This window comes from Scyliorhinus canicula, chromosome 9 (genome assembly GCF_902713615.1).
Source record: "Scyliorhinus canicula chromosome 9, sScyCan1.1, whole genome shotgun sequence".
Classification (NCBI taxonomy): Eukaryota; Metazoa; Chordata; class Chondrichthyes; order Carcharhiniformes; family Scyliorhinidae; genus Scyliorhinus; species Scyliorhinus canicula.
The window spans coordinates 143,904,443-143,917,783 of NC_052154.1; the positions used below are offsets into that span (position 1 = coordinate 143,904,443).

A 13,341-nucleotide genomic window follows, 5' to 3' on the forward strand; every position below is an offset into this window, starting at 1 on the left:
CTTCTAAATAGGCAAGGAGAGACAATATCATAAAAGCTTTTAAAGTTCCTCTGAAAATAACTTTAGGAGATGGAGGGACTTGGGAATTGTGTGTAATGTGTGTTGGTGGAGTGTTACATACTGAATTATGTTTACGTTTGTATTTGTATCTTTCGTTGTTCTAAAACTATAAATGCCTCAATAAAATGTTTGAAAGATGTTCCTTTAAATAAAAAGAAAATTACTTTAGAGCTTTTTCTTATCTGAGTGTGAGGAGAACATGACAGGCCCCACTGTTACTTTATGTGTGGTACAGACTTGATCTGTTTAACACCTGTTGAAATGAAAGCTGTCATAGCTGCCCATAAACATGCTTTAAGCTTCTGGGTAAAAATGGCTATATATAAATGTGTCCACTTTCTCAGTTGCAAAGTGTACTCTTCTTTGCTGATCACTTGCAAATGAATATGATTGCCCACCTAAGAAACTCCGTGTTACTGGTCATGGGTTCTGTGAGTTCTTGCATGGCTGATAAGTCCGATCCTGGAGTTGCATCTTTGATTGCACACTTGGTAGGTGTTTCCAGGAGGTGGGATTGCTCCTTGGACTCTAGGTCATTGGTATTCCTTTCTCATGCTCCTTATCTGGACCTCCTCTAAGAATTATGTTCCTTCAATCAGGAGGTTCCTCCAAGTAGGTCTCTTATGAGGAAGGGTCTCCCAGTCATTGACGTCTGTGCTGCATTTCTTGAGTTAAGTCTTCAGGGTGTCTTTGAAGAGCTTCCTTTGCCCTCTTGTTTGGGAACCTTCCTTGAGCTGGGCAAAGAAGATTTGCTTTGGCAGTAGGGACTATGACATCCTAAGCACATGTTCAGCCCAACTGAGTTGGTTTTGGATGATCACAACCTTGTTGCTGGTGCTCTTGGCTCCTTCAAGGACATTGATGTTAGTGTGCCTGTCATCCCAGCCGATGCAGAGAATCCATCTCAGACTGCATCAATGGTACCTCTCCAGGTCCTTGTATGTAGTCCAGGTTTCTCAGCCATATAGAAACATTGGGAGGATGACCGCCTTATATGCGAGGATCTTTGTCTCATCACGAATGTCATGGTCGTAAAAGACTCTTGTCTTGAGGAGTCCGAAGGAGGCGTCGAGGTTTGAATACGATGTTGGAACTTCGCATCAATGTCAGTCTTTTAGGAAAGGTGGCTCGCTTCCCAGGTATGGAAAATGTTCTATGTTTCGCAAGGTTTCTCCATTGATCTTGATAGAGGGAGAGACCGGATGTTGCCCTGAGGCGGGTTACTAAGGACTTGGGCGGTCTTGAGGTTGAGGTTGATTCTTTGGTTTGCTTCCGCAAAGGTGTGAAGCATTGCCCAGAGATTTTCTTCTGAGAGAGAGTGGAGATGGTGATGTCATCTGCATACTGAGTTCCACAAGCATGTCAGTGTTGCTTTCTTCTTGGATCTCAACGGCTGGAGGGTGAAATGTTTTCTGTCCATCCTGTAGGCAATGCCCACTCCACTGGGAAGCTTGCTCTTGACAAGGTGAACGATGGCGGTGATGGAGAAAAGGGTGGGAGGCGATAACACATCCCTGCTTGACTCCACTTTGACTTTGAAGATTTCTGTCTTATTTCTGCCGGTGAGGACTGTCGCCGACATCTTGTCTTGGAGGAATTGAATTGATATTGATGAATTCTCTGGACAGCTGACTCTGATGGGATCTTCCAAAGCATTTCTGATTTACTGAGTCAAAAGCCTTGGTCAGATCGATGAAGGCCATGTAAAGTGGTTGATGTTGCTCCTTAAGAAGTCTTACAACACCAGGTTAAAGTCCAACAGGTTTGTTTCAAACACGAGCTTTCGGAGCACGGCTCCTTCTTCAGGTGAGATGTTGCTCCTGGCATTCCTCTTGAAGTTGCCAAGCAGTGAAAATGATGTCCGCTATTCCACAGTCTGGTTGGAAACCACACTGGTTTTCAGGAGGGATTTCTTCATGGACTGAGAGAAGGCAGCTAGCAAGTTTTCATGCAATGATCTTCCTGGTGATGGAGTGTAGGGAGATTGTTTGGTAGTTCCCACAATTCACTTTGTCTCCTTTCTTGAAGATGGTGACAATGATGGCATTCTGGAGGTCAGCAGGAATTTCATCTCTGTAGCATCTTATGCAGATGATGGATGATCTCATCTCCTCCAACTTTAAAAATCTCTGCTGTAATCCCGTCCACTCCTGTAGCTTTTCCCTTTTCATGTGTTTAATGGTGGCTTCGGCTTTGTCCACGCTTGGTGGGAACCCAAGATTATCTTTGATGGGCAGTTGGGGGATTTCCTCAAACAAGGATAATATCCTAAATACATATGAATTATATACAAATACAGTGTCTGATGTCTTGGTAAGGATTATAGGTAAAATGATTTGGAGAAAATTATTTCAAAAATGATTATCATGTAATAACTGTTCTGAACCATTCTCTGATAACAAACTTGTTTTCAACACTAGGGAACAGAAGTAACTTGTACATAACAGAAACTGGTTGTCTCCTGCTAAAAGGAAGTCTGTGGGGAGTGAGCACTTTTACATAGAACATACAGTGCAGAAGGAGGGTATTTGGCTCATCGAGTCTGCACCGACCCACTTAAGCTCTCGCTTCCACCCTATCCCTGTAACCCAGTAACCACTCCTAACCTTTTTGGCCAATCTACCTAACCTGCACAGACAGTGACATAACGGGGAATCAAACCTAGGACCCTGGCGCTGTGAAGCCACAGTGCTAACCACTTGTGTTACCGTGCTAGCTGAATGTACTCTTCTGCTTCTAAGGGGGAGAATCCTTTAGAAGTAGTTGACAGACTGGAAATCGTTTAGGATTAGGTTCTCCACTCTGCAGTGTAATTTTGATAACGTCACATGGAACAAATCCATGGCCTGAATTTTACTCACATAACCCCGGCAGGTTTTTTGTGGGAGTGAACATGGAATTGCAGGGATGGTATTTTCTTTGCATTCCCGATGACCCGACCTTGCTGTAATTTTATGCTCGGGCCTCAATTTTATGCTGGAGCGGGCAAGGCCTCGGATGGGAAGCCCGCCCGTGCCCCGATTCATGGCCACTTAAGAGCCATTTTCTGCCCAGCTTCAATTTTTAAGCTGGCAGGAAGATTTAGGCTCTTTGCGGAAAGGCGAGAGATAAAACAAGTTATATCTGGGGCGGGAAGGGCCGGAGAGGAGGGTGGCTATGGGGCAGGGCGGGGGGTGCCACCCCTTTAAGGCCCGGTTACCTCCCAAGGGTCGGACGTCCTGCCTAATACCAATCAATGCTCATTAGAGGCAAACTCCCAGCATCTGAAAAATTCTGACCCATGTATATCCGAGGGACTGTTAAGAAATACAAAACATGAAATTGACGTGCAGACAAAGAGCAGCCTGTCCGTTTTGATAACTGGGGCATCATAACTAAAGATTCATAACATTGCGGCCCTCTGCCCTCAGTAGAAACATAGCCTTAGAAAATAGAAGCAGGAGGAGGTCACGCAGCCCTTCACGCCTGCTCCGCCATTCATTATGATCATGGCTGATCATCAAGTTCAATACCCTGATCTTGCCTTCTTCCATCATATCCCTTGATCCCTTTAGTCTCCAGAGCTATATCTTAATTCCTTCTTGAAATTACACAACATTTGGCCTTGACTACTTTCTGTGGTAGTGAATTCCCTTGGGTGAAGAAATTTCTTCTCATCCAGTCCTAAAAGTCCCTTATCCTCAAACTATGACTCCTAGTCCTGGACTCCCACAATCAGAAACATTCTTTCTGAATATACCCTGTCTAATCCTGTTACAGTTTTGTAATTTTCTATGAGATCCCCTCTCACTCTTCTGAACTCTAATGAATATAATCCTAACTGATTTAGTCTCTTCTCATAAGTTGTCCCGCTATCCCAGGAATGAGCCTGGTAAACCTTCGCTGCACTCCCTCCATAGCAAGAACATCCTTCCTCAGATATGGACACCAAACTGCACACAATACTCCAGGTGTGGCCTCACCAATGCCCTATCAGCACTCTGTGGTTTGCACTAGAGTGCTGAGCTTGTGGCATTTGAGTGCTACAGTGAGAGTTTGGTGACTGAGGGAGTTAGGTGAGGAGGGAGTAAGGTGCTCCTGACATTTTATTTCCTATATTTATCAAAGAGCGTGAAGAGAGCCAGGAGTTTAGAGTACAGCTGACTGGAAGTAGAGTCAGAGGGCGGAGGTCCAGTTGGTCCAAGGGGCAGCTAATTCTGTAAAGTAAGAGGGGATGGAGGCTAGGGCAGTTGCATGCTCCTCCTGTAGGATGTGGGTGGTGAGGGATACCACTGGTGTCCCCGCTGACTATACCTGCGGGAAGTGCACCCAACTCCAGCTCCTCAGAGACCGTGTTAAGGTACTGGAGCTGGAGCTGGATGAACTTCGGATCATCCGGGAGGCAGAGGGGGTCATAGAGAAGAGTTACAGGGAGGTAGCCACACCAAAGGTACTGGACAAGAGTAGCTGGGTTACAGTCAGGGGAAAGAAAACTAACAGGCAGACAGTGCAGGGATCCCTCGTGGCCGTTCCCCTTCAATCAAGTATACCGTTTTGGATGCTGTTGGGGGGGATGACCTACCGGGGGAAGGCCCCAGCGGCCAGGTCTCTGGCACTGAGTCTGGCTCTGGGGATCAGAAGGGAAGGGGGGAGCATAGAAAAGCAATAGTAATAGGAGATTCAATGGTTAGGGGAATAGATAGGAGATTCTGTGGTCGCGAGCGAGACTCCCGAAAGGTATGTTGCCTCCCGGGTGCCAGGGCCAGGGATGTCTCTGATCGTGTCTTCAGGATCCTGAAGGGGGAGGGTGAGCAGCCAGAAGTCGTGGTGCACATTGGTACCAACGATGTAGGTAGGAAAAAGGGTGTGGAGGTAATAAACAAGTTTAGGGAGTTAGGCTGGAAGTTAAAGGCCAGGACAGACAGAGTTGTCATCTCTGGTTTGTTGCCGGTGCCACGTGATAGCGAGGCTAGGAATAGGGAGAGAGTGCAGTTGAACACGTGGCTGCAGGAATGGTGTAGGAGGGAGGGCTTCAGGTATTTGGATAATTGGAGCGCATTCTGGGGAAGGTGGGACCTGTACAAGCAGGACGGGTTGCATCTGAACCAGAGGGGCACCAATATCCTGGGAGGGAGGTTTTCTAGTACTCTTCGGGAGGGTTTAAACTAATTTGGCAGGGGAATGGGAACCGGATCTGTAGTCCAGCAACTAAGGTAGACGATAGTCAGGACGCCAAAGCACGTAGTGATGCAGTGGGGAAGGTAACAATGACAAAGGAGAGTACTTGCAGGCAAGGAGATGGGTTGAAGTGTGTATACTTTAATGCAAGAAGCATCAGGAATAAGGTGGGTGAACTTAAGGCATGGATCTGTACTTGGGACTACGATGTGGTGGCCATCACGGAAACTTGGATAGAAGAGGGGCAGAAATGGTTGTTGGAGGTCCCTGGTTATAGATGTTTCAACAAGATTAGGGAGGATGGTAAAAGAGGTGGGGGGTGGCATTGTTAATTAGAGATAGTATAACAGCTGCAGAAAGGCAGTTCGAGGGGGATCTGCCTACTGAGGTAATATGGGTTGAAGTTAGAAATAGGAAAGGAGCAGTCACCTTGTTGGGAGTTTTCTATAGGCCCCCCAATAGCAGCAGAGATGTGGAGGAACAGATTGGGAAACAGATTTTGGAAAGGTGCAGAAGTCACAGGGTAGTAGTCATGGGCGACTTCAACTTCCCAAACATTGAGTGGAAACTCTTTAGATCAAATAGTTTGGATGGGGTAGTGTTTGTGCAGTGTGTCCAGGAAGCTTTTCTAACACAGTATGTAGATTGTCCGACCAGAGGGGAGGCCATATTGGATTTAGTACTTGGTAGTGAACCAGGGCAGGTGATAGATTTGTTAGTGGGGGAGCATTTTGGAGGTAGTGACCACAATTCTGTGACTTTCACTTTAGTAATGGAGAGGGATAGGTGCGAGCAACAGGGCAAGGTTTATAATTGGGGGAAGGGTAAATACAATGCTGTCAGACAAGAATTGAAGTGCAGAAGTTGGGAACATAGGCTGTCAGGGAAGGACGCAAGTGAAATGTGGAACTTGTTCAAGGAACAGGTACTGCGTGTCTTTGATATGTATGTCCCTGTCAGGCAGGGAAGAGATGGTCGAGTGAGGGAACCATGGTTGACAAGAGAGGTTGAATGTCTTGTTAAGAGGAAGAAGGAGACTTATGTAAGGCTGAAGAAACAAGGTTCAGACAGGGCGCTGGAGGGATACAAGATAGCCAGGAGGGAACTGAAGAAAGGGATTAGGAGAGCTAAGAGAGGGCATGAAAAATCTTTGGCGGGTAGGATCAAGGAAAACCCCAAGGCCTTTTACACATATGTGAGAAATATGAGAATGACTAGAGCGAGGGTAGGTCCGATTAAGGACAGTAGCGGGAGATTGTGTATTGAGTCTGAAGAGATAGGAGAGGTCTTGAACAAGTATTTTTCTTCAGTATTTACAAACGAGAGGGGCCATATTGTTGGAGAGGACAGCGTGAAGCAGACTGATAAGCTTGAGGAGATACTTGTCAGGAAGGAAGATGTGTTGCGCGTTTTGAAAAACTTGAGGATAGACAAGTCCCCCGGGCCTGACGGGATATATCCAAGGATTCTATGGGAAGCAAGAAATGAAATTGCAGAGCCGTTGGCAATGATCTTTTCGTCCTCGCTGTCAACAGGGGTGGTACCAGAGGATTGGAGAGTGGCGAATGTCGTGCCCCTGTTCAAAAAAGGGAATAGGGATAACCCTGGGAATTACAGACCAGTTAGTCTTACTTCGGTGGTAGGCAAAGTAATGGAAAGGGTACTGAGGGATAGGATTTCTGAGCATCTGGAAAGGCATTGCTTGATTAGGGATAGTCAGCACGGATTTGTGAGGGGTAGGTCTTGCCTTACAAGTCTTATTGAATTCTTTGAGGAGGTGACCAAGCATGTGGATGAAGGTAAAGCAGTGGATGTAGTGTACATGGATTTTAGTAAGGCATTTGATAAGGTTCCCCATGGTAGGCTTATGCAGAAAGTAAGGAGGCATGGGATAGTGGGAAATTTGGCCAGTTGGATAACAAACTGGCTAACCGATAGAAAACAGAGAGTGGTGGTGGATGGCAAATATTCAGCCTGGAGCCCAGTTATCAGTGGCGTACCGCAGGGATCAGTTCTGGGTCCTCTGCTGTTTGTGATTTTCATTAACGACTTGGATGAGGGAGTTGAAGGGTGGGTCAGTAAATTTGCAGATGATACGAAGATTGGTGGAGTTGTGGATAGTGAGGAGGGCTGTTGTCGGCTTCAAAGAGACATAGATAGAATGCAGAGCTGGGCTGAGAAGTGGCAGATGGAGTTTAACCCTGACAAGTGTGAGGTTGTCCATTTTGGAAGGACAAATATGAATGCGGAATACAGGGTTAATGGTAGGGTTCTTGGCAATGTGGAGGAGCAGAGAGATCTTGGGGTCTATGTTCATAGTTCTTTGAAAGTTGCCACTCAAGTGGATAGAGCTGTGAAGAAGGCCTATGGTGTGCTAGCGTTCATTAGCAGAGGGATTGAATTTAAGAGCTGTGAGGTGATGATGCAGCTGTACAAAACCTTGGTCAGGCCACATTTGGAGTACTGTGTGCAGTTCTGGTCACCTCATTTTAGGAAGGATGTGGAAGCTTTGGAAAAGGTGCAGAGGAGATTTACCAGGATGTTGCCTGGAATGGAGAGTAGGTCATACGAGGAAAGGTTGAGGGTGCTAGGCCTTTTCTCATTAGAACGGAGAAGGATGAGGGGCGACTTGATAGAGGTTTATAAGATGATCAGGGGAATAGATAGAGTAGACAGTCAGAGACTTTTTCCCCGGGTGGAACACACCATTACAAGGGGACATAAATTTAAGATAAATGGTGGAAGATATAGAGGGGATGTCAGAGGTAGGTTCTTTACCCAGAGAGTAGTGGGGGCATGGAATGCACTGCCTGTGGTAGTAGTTGAGTCGGAAAAGTTAGGGACCTTCAAGCGGCTATTGGATAGGTACTTGGATTAGGGTAGAATAATGGAGTGTAGGTTAACTTCTTAAGGGCAGCACGGTAGCATTGTGGATAGCACAATTGCTTCACAGCTCCAGGGTCCCAAGTTTGATTTCGACTTGGGTCACTGTCTGTGTGGAGTCTGCACATCCTCCCCGTGACTGCGTGGGTTTCCTCCGGGTACTCCGGTTTCCTCCCACAGTCCAAAGATGTGCAGGTTGGGTGGATTGGCCATGAAAAATTGTCCAAAATTCTATGATTAACCTAGGACAAAAGTTCGGCGCAACATCGTGGGCCGAAGGGCCTGTTCTGTGCTGTATTTCTCTATCTATCTATCTATACAATTGCAGTAAAACATTTCAATTCCTATACTCAAATCCTCTCGCTATGAAGGCCAACATACCATTTGCCTTATTTACTACCTGCTGTACCTGAGCGCTTACTTACTGATGCACAAAGGTCTCGCTAGGTATCCTCAATTTACACCCATTCAAATAATAATCTGCCTTTCTATTTTTGCTACCATAGCGGATAACCTCACATTTATCCACATTATACTGCACCGGCCGTGCATTTGCAAACTCACTTAGCCTGTCCAAATCCCACTGAAGCAACGCTGCGTCCTGCTCACAGCTCACCCTCCCACCCAACTTTGTATTTGGAGATAATACATTTAGTTCCCTCGTCCAAATCATTGATGTATAATAATAATATTAATAATCTTTATTGCCACAAGTAGGCTTACATTAAACACTGCAATGAAGTTACTGTGAAAAGCCCCTAGTCACCACATTCTGGCGCCTGTTCGGGTACACTGACGGAGAATTCAGTATCTTCAAATTACATAACAAGCACGTCTTTCGGGACTTGTGGGAGGGAACCGGAACTCCCGGAGGAAACCCACGCAGACACAGGGAGAATGTGCAGACTCGGCACAGACAGTGACCCAAGCTGGTAATCGAACCTGGGACCTTGGTGCTGTGAGGCAACAGTACTAACCACTGCTGATGTGAATCACTGCAGTACCCCACTAGTCATTGCCTGCCAATCAGAAAAAAATCTATTTATTCCAACTTTTTGCTTCCTTTCTGCTAACCAGCTTTTTATCCATCTCAAAACACGACCTGTAATCTCATGCGCTTTAACTTTACATATTAATCTGCTATGTGAGACCTTGTCGAAGGCTATCTGAAAGTCTAAATAAACCACTGGTTCTCTCTGGTCTACCCTACTTGTTACTTCTTCAAAGAATTCTTGTAGATTTGTCAAGCATGATTTTCCTTTCGTAAATCCATGCTGACTTGGTCCGATTACACCACTACTTTCCAAATGCTGTGCTATGAAATCCTTGATAATGCACTCCATCAACTTCCCTACTACTGACGTTAGGCTCACTGGTCTATAGTTCCATGTTTTCTCTCTACCTCTCTTTTTGAATAGCGGGGATACATTCACTACCCTCCATGTAATCTGGCATTAGGCAAAAAAAACCTTGGTCAATGAGGGAAAATGTACTTGGAAAATCTCTCTCTGACACTTTAAAAAAATAATCTTTATTGTCACAAGTAGGCTTACATTAACACTGCAAAGAAGTTACTGTGAAAAGCCCCAAGTTGTCAAGACGATTGAAACTAATACTTCCAGGAGATCATATAGACCAAAATTATCTGTAAAATATATTCTTCTATCTGATGCAATTGTGCCCCTGTTAAGAAATGGTCCATTGGGCAGCATGGCGGCGCAGTGGTTAGCACTGGGACTGCGGCGATGAGGACCCGGATTCGAATCCCGGCCCTGGGTTACTGTCTGTGTGGAGTTTGCACATTCTTCCCATGTCTGTGTGGGTTTCACTCCCACAACCCAAAAAGATGTGCAGGTTAGGTGGATTGTCCATGCTAAATTGCCGCTTAATTGGAAAATAAAATTGGGTACTCTAAATTTATAAAAACAAAAGACGTGGTGCATCTCTTTCTTAAAGGCACACAAGGAGTTGGTACCCATCATAATTTAATATTCTTGAAACTATTTAATTTTAAATTACAGATTTAAAAAACAGTTAATCCTGATGGTAGTTTTGTCTTCTTGAAAAGGTACTTTAATTATCACAGAACATTACTGCAAAGGATTGGCATTGGGTAGAATGATGCCTTTCTGTATAAGAAAATGTTGCACAAAATAGTCTGAAATATTGTAAAACTCACTATTGGGTTAACCTTTCTTGCTGCATAGATGGAAAACAAAAAGACCCCAGTCTCGAAAGACCCAAAGGGTGGATTATGTATCACATACGACTTTCAGAACTCTGATACTGCTGCACTTAGATCTGTTCAACAGCTAGAATTTAAAACTAGTCTCCTTGAAGTAGTCGAAGAACTTCGTATTCGTCGTGTGAGTGGTGCATTCTTTATTCTTTATCTTTTGCTTGTCTTGTAAGTCAAAAACTTGTTATTAATTTCCAAAGTTTCCAAATTCATTTTATTTACTAATTTCTTGCCTTTTGTAACATTTGTAATGTAAATAAAGCACTAAATTATAATACCCTGTATTCAGCTGCAACAAGATTGAGGTGTATATATTGAGTTGCGTTTATATGTGTGTCGATAGGTGAAAGCCAAAAGTAGCGTTCATGATTTTACACCATTGTCTTATATTCATTTAGAGATAATCTTCATTTTGTGTTCATTTATATTTATTACTATAGCGTTGCCTATGGCATGGTGTAAGTATTCTCGCTTCTGAGACAGAAGGTCGAGTTCAAACCACATTCCAGAGACTTGTGCATAAAATATAGGCTGACACCACAGTGCTATCTGCTGGAAGTGCCATCATTTGGGTGAGACATTTAAACTGTGGCTTTGTTTGTCTACTCGGGTGGCTGTAAAAGGTCCTGTGGCACTATTTGAAGAAGAGCAGGGGAGTTGTCCCAGCCAGTATTTGTCCCTCAACCAATGTCACCAAAACAGGGGCGGTATTCTCTCCTGCCCAGCGGGAGTCCCGGCGTAGCGGAGTGGCGCATCTGGGGCGGATTTCTCCGCACCTTTAGGGGCTAGGCCCGCGACGGAGTGGCTCCCGCTCCGCCGACTGGCGCCAACGGCCTTTGGCGCCACGCTGGCCGGCGTCGGGGCTGGCCAAAAGGCCTTCGCCGGTCGGCGTGAGTCCGCGCATGTGCCGGAGCGTCACCATGGGGGACCCCCCGGGGTCAGATCGCCCCGAGCCCCCCCCCCCCCAGGACCCCGGGGCCCGCTTGCGCCGCCTGCTCCCGCCGGCACAGAGGTGGTTTAAACTACGTCGGCCGGAGAGGCCTGACAGCGGCGGGACTTCGGCCCATCGCGGGCCAGAGAATCGGCGCGGGGTGACCAACGCGGGGGGGGGGGGGGGGGGGGGGGGCGCGATTTCCGCCCCCGCCGATTCCCGGGTGGCGGAGAATTCCGGCCACGGCGGGGGCGGGATTTACAAATGCCCCAGGCGATTCCCCGACTCTGCGGGGGGTCGGAGAATTCCGCCCCAGATATATGATCATTATTTCTTTGCAATTTGTGAGACGATGCTGTGTACAAATTGGCTGCTGCGTTTTCTACATTACAACTGTGATTACAGTGTTGAGTGTTTCACAAAACTATGTAGGCCTACATTTAATATTATTCAGTACTCAAGACCTAGGACAATGCCAGTATGCCCATAGTGGAAGAAGCAGCAAACTTTATACTATATATAGATGGTGCTAAACCGAAGGGTTCATATTTTTCATTAGTGACTGCTGTGGAATTGCATTGAAAATAGAGGTTTCAACATGAGCATCATGGCACTAGAATTGGCCACTGTCAAAGCTCTTCAAAATAATTGTTAAAAATCACATCTGTTTGTAAAAGCAAACTTCATCAAGCCATCTTTAAAAATATCTGCCACATTTTCAGAATGCAATATTCAATTAGTAAGGTACTGAATCAGAACAGATGGTTAAAGGCGAAGGGGTACTTTCATTCAAGGTATTATCTCAACAAACATGGAAAAATATTAGGAGTATGCCTGTCTACTTCCAAAAGCCATTTAATACAGTGCTGCACAATAGCGTTGTGAGCAAATGTGAGCTCATGGAATAAAAGGGACAGTAGCAACATTGACAGGGAATTGGCTGAGTGGCAGGAAACAGAGTAGTGGTTAATGAATGTTTTTTGAACTGGAGGAAAGTTTGTAGTGGAGTTTCCCAGGGATCAGTGTTGGGACCCTTTTCCTGATATAGATTAATGAACTAGGTGTTGGTGGGTAGGGCACAATTTCATACTTTGTGGATGATACAAAACTTGGAAGCATTGTGAACTGTGAGGAGGATAGTGTAGAATTTCAAAAGGACATAGACAAGTAGGTGGAATGGGTGGAAATGTGGTAGATGAAGCTGAATGCAGAGAAATGTGAAATGATTAATTTTGGCAGAAAGAACATGAGGAGACAGTATAAAATAGTGGGTATAATCTAAAGGGGGTGTAGGTGGTGTAGGAGCAGAGGGACCTGAATGTATATGTGCATAAGTCATTGAAGATGGCAGGACAAGTTGAGAGAGTGATCAATAAGGCATCATGTAATCTGGGTTATATTAATAAGGGCATAGAGTACAAGAGCAAGGAGGTTATGTTGAACTTGTATAAGTCACTAGTTTGGTCTCAACTGGAGTATTGCATCTAGTTCTGGATGCTGCACTTTAGGAAGGATGTGAAGGCATTGGAGAGAGTGCAGAAAAGATTCACAATAATGGTTCCAGGGATGAGGAACTTCAGTTATGAACATAGATTGAAGAAGTTAGGACAGTTTTCCTTGGAGAAAGGAAGGTTGAGAGGAGATATGATAGAGGTATTTAAAATCATGAGCGGTCTGGACAGAGTAGATAGAGAGAAAATGTTCCCATTCAAGAAGGGATCGAGAATGAAAGGCACAGATTTAAAGTAATTAGCAGTAGATTTAAAGTAATTACTATGATAAGCAACAGTGGTATGAGGAAAAGCTTTTTCACGCAGTGAATGGTTAGGATCTACCTGAGAGTGTGGCGGTGGTAAGTTCAATTGAAGTTCAATTCAAGAGAATGAGACTTATCTGAAAAGGAAGACTATGCAGGGTCACTGGGGAGGAGAATGTGCGAGGATGGATGTTATTTTAAAAATATTTTTAGGGAATATTGTGTTCTGTAAAAAAGACTGTGTGTAAATGATATAATTAAGCAAGAGAAAGGTTAATGGAGACAGCTTGTCTGAGAGAATTGAGAAGCACCACG

General features: G+C 45.1%; 1 protein-coding gene across 9 annotated transcripts in view; it reads left to right on the top strand.

Moving 5' to 3' along the window:
• The window catches only part of LOC119971764 (coiled-coil domain-containing protein 73-like), a 335,430-nt gene that overhangs the window by 98,603 nt on the left and 223,486 nt on the right, over positions 1-13,341 (top strand). For 6 of the 9 annotated variants that reach the window (XM_038807834.1, XM_038807833.1, XM_038807836.1 and 3 more), the window contains exon 2: positions 10,308-10,466. The exons of the other annotated variants lie outside the window; for them this stretch is intronic. In XM_038807834.1, coding sequence (XP_038663762.1) covers positions 10,308-10,466 — 159 coding nt within the window. The remainder of the gene's footprint in view (positions 1-10,307; positions 10,467-13,341) is intronic. 9 annotated transcript variants of the gene reach the window in all.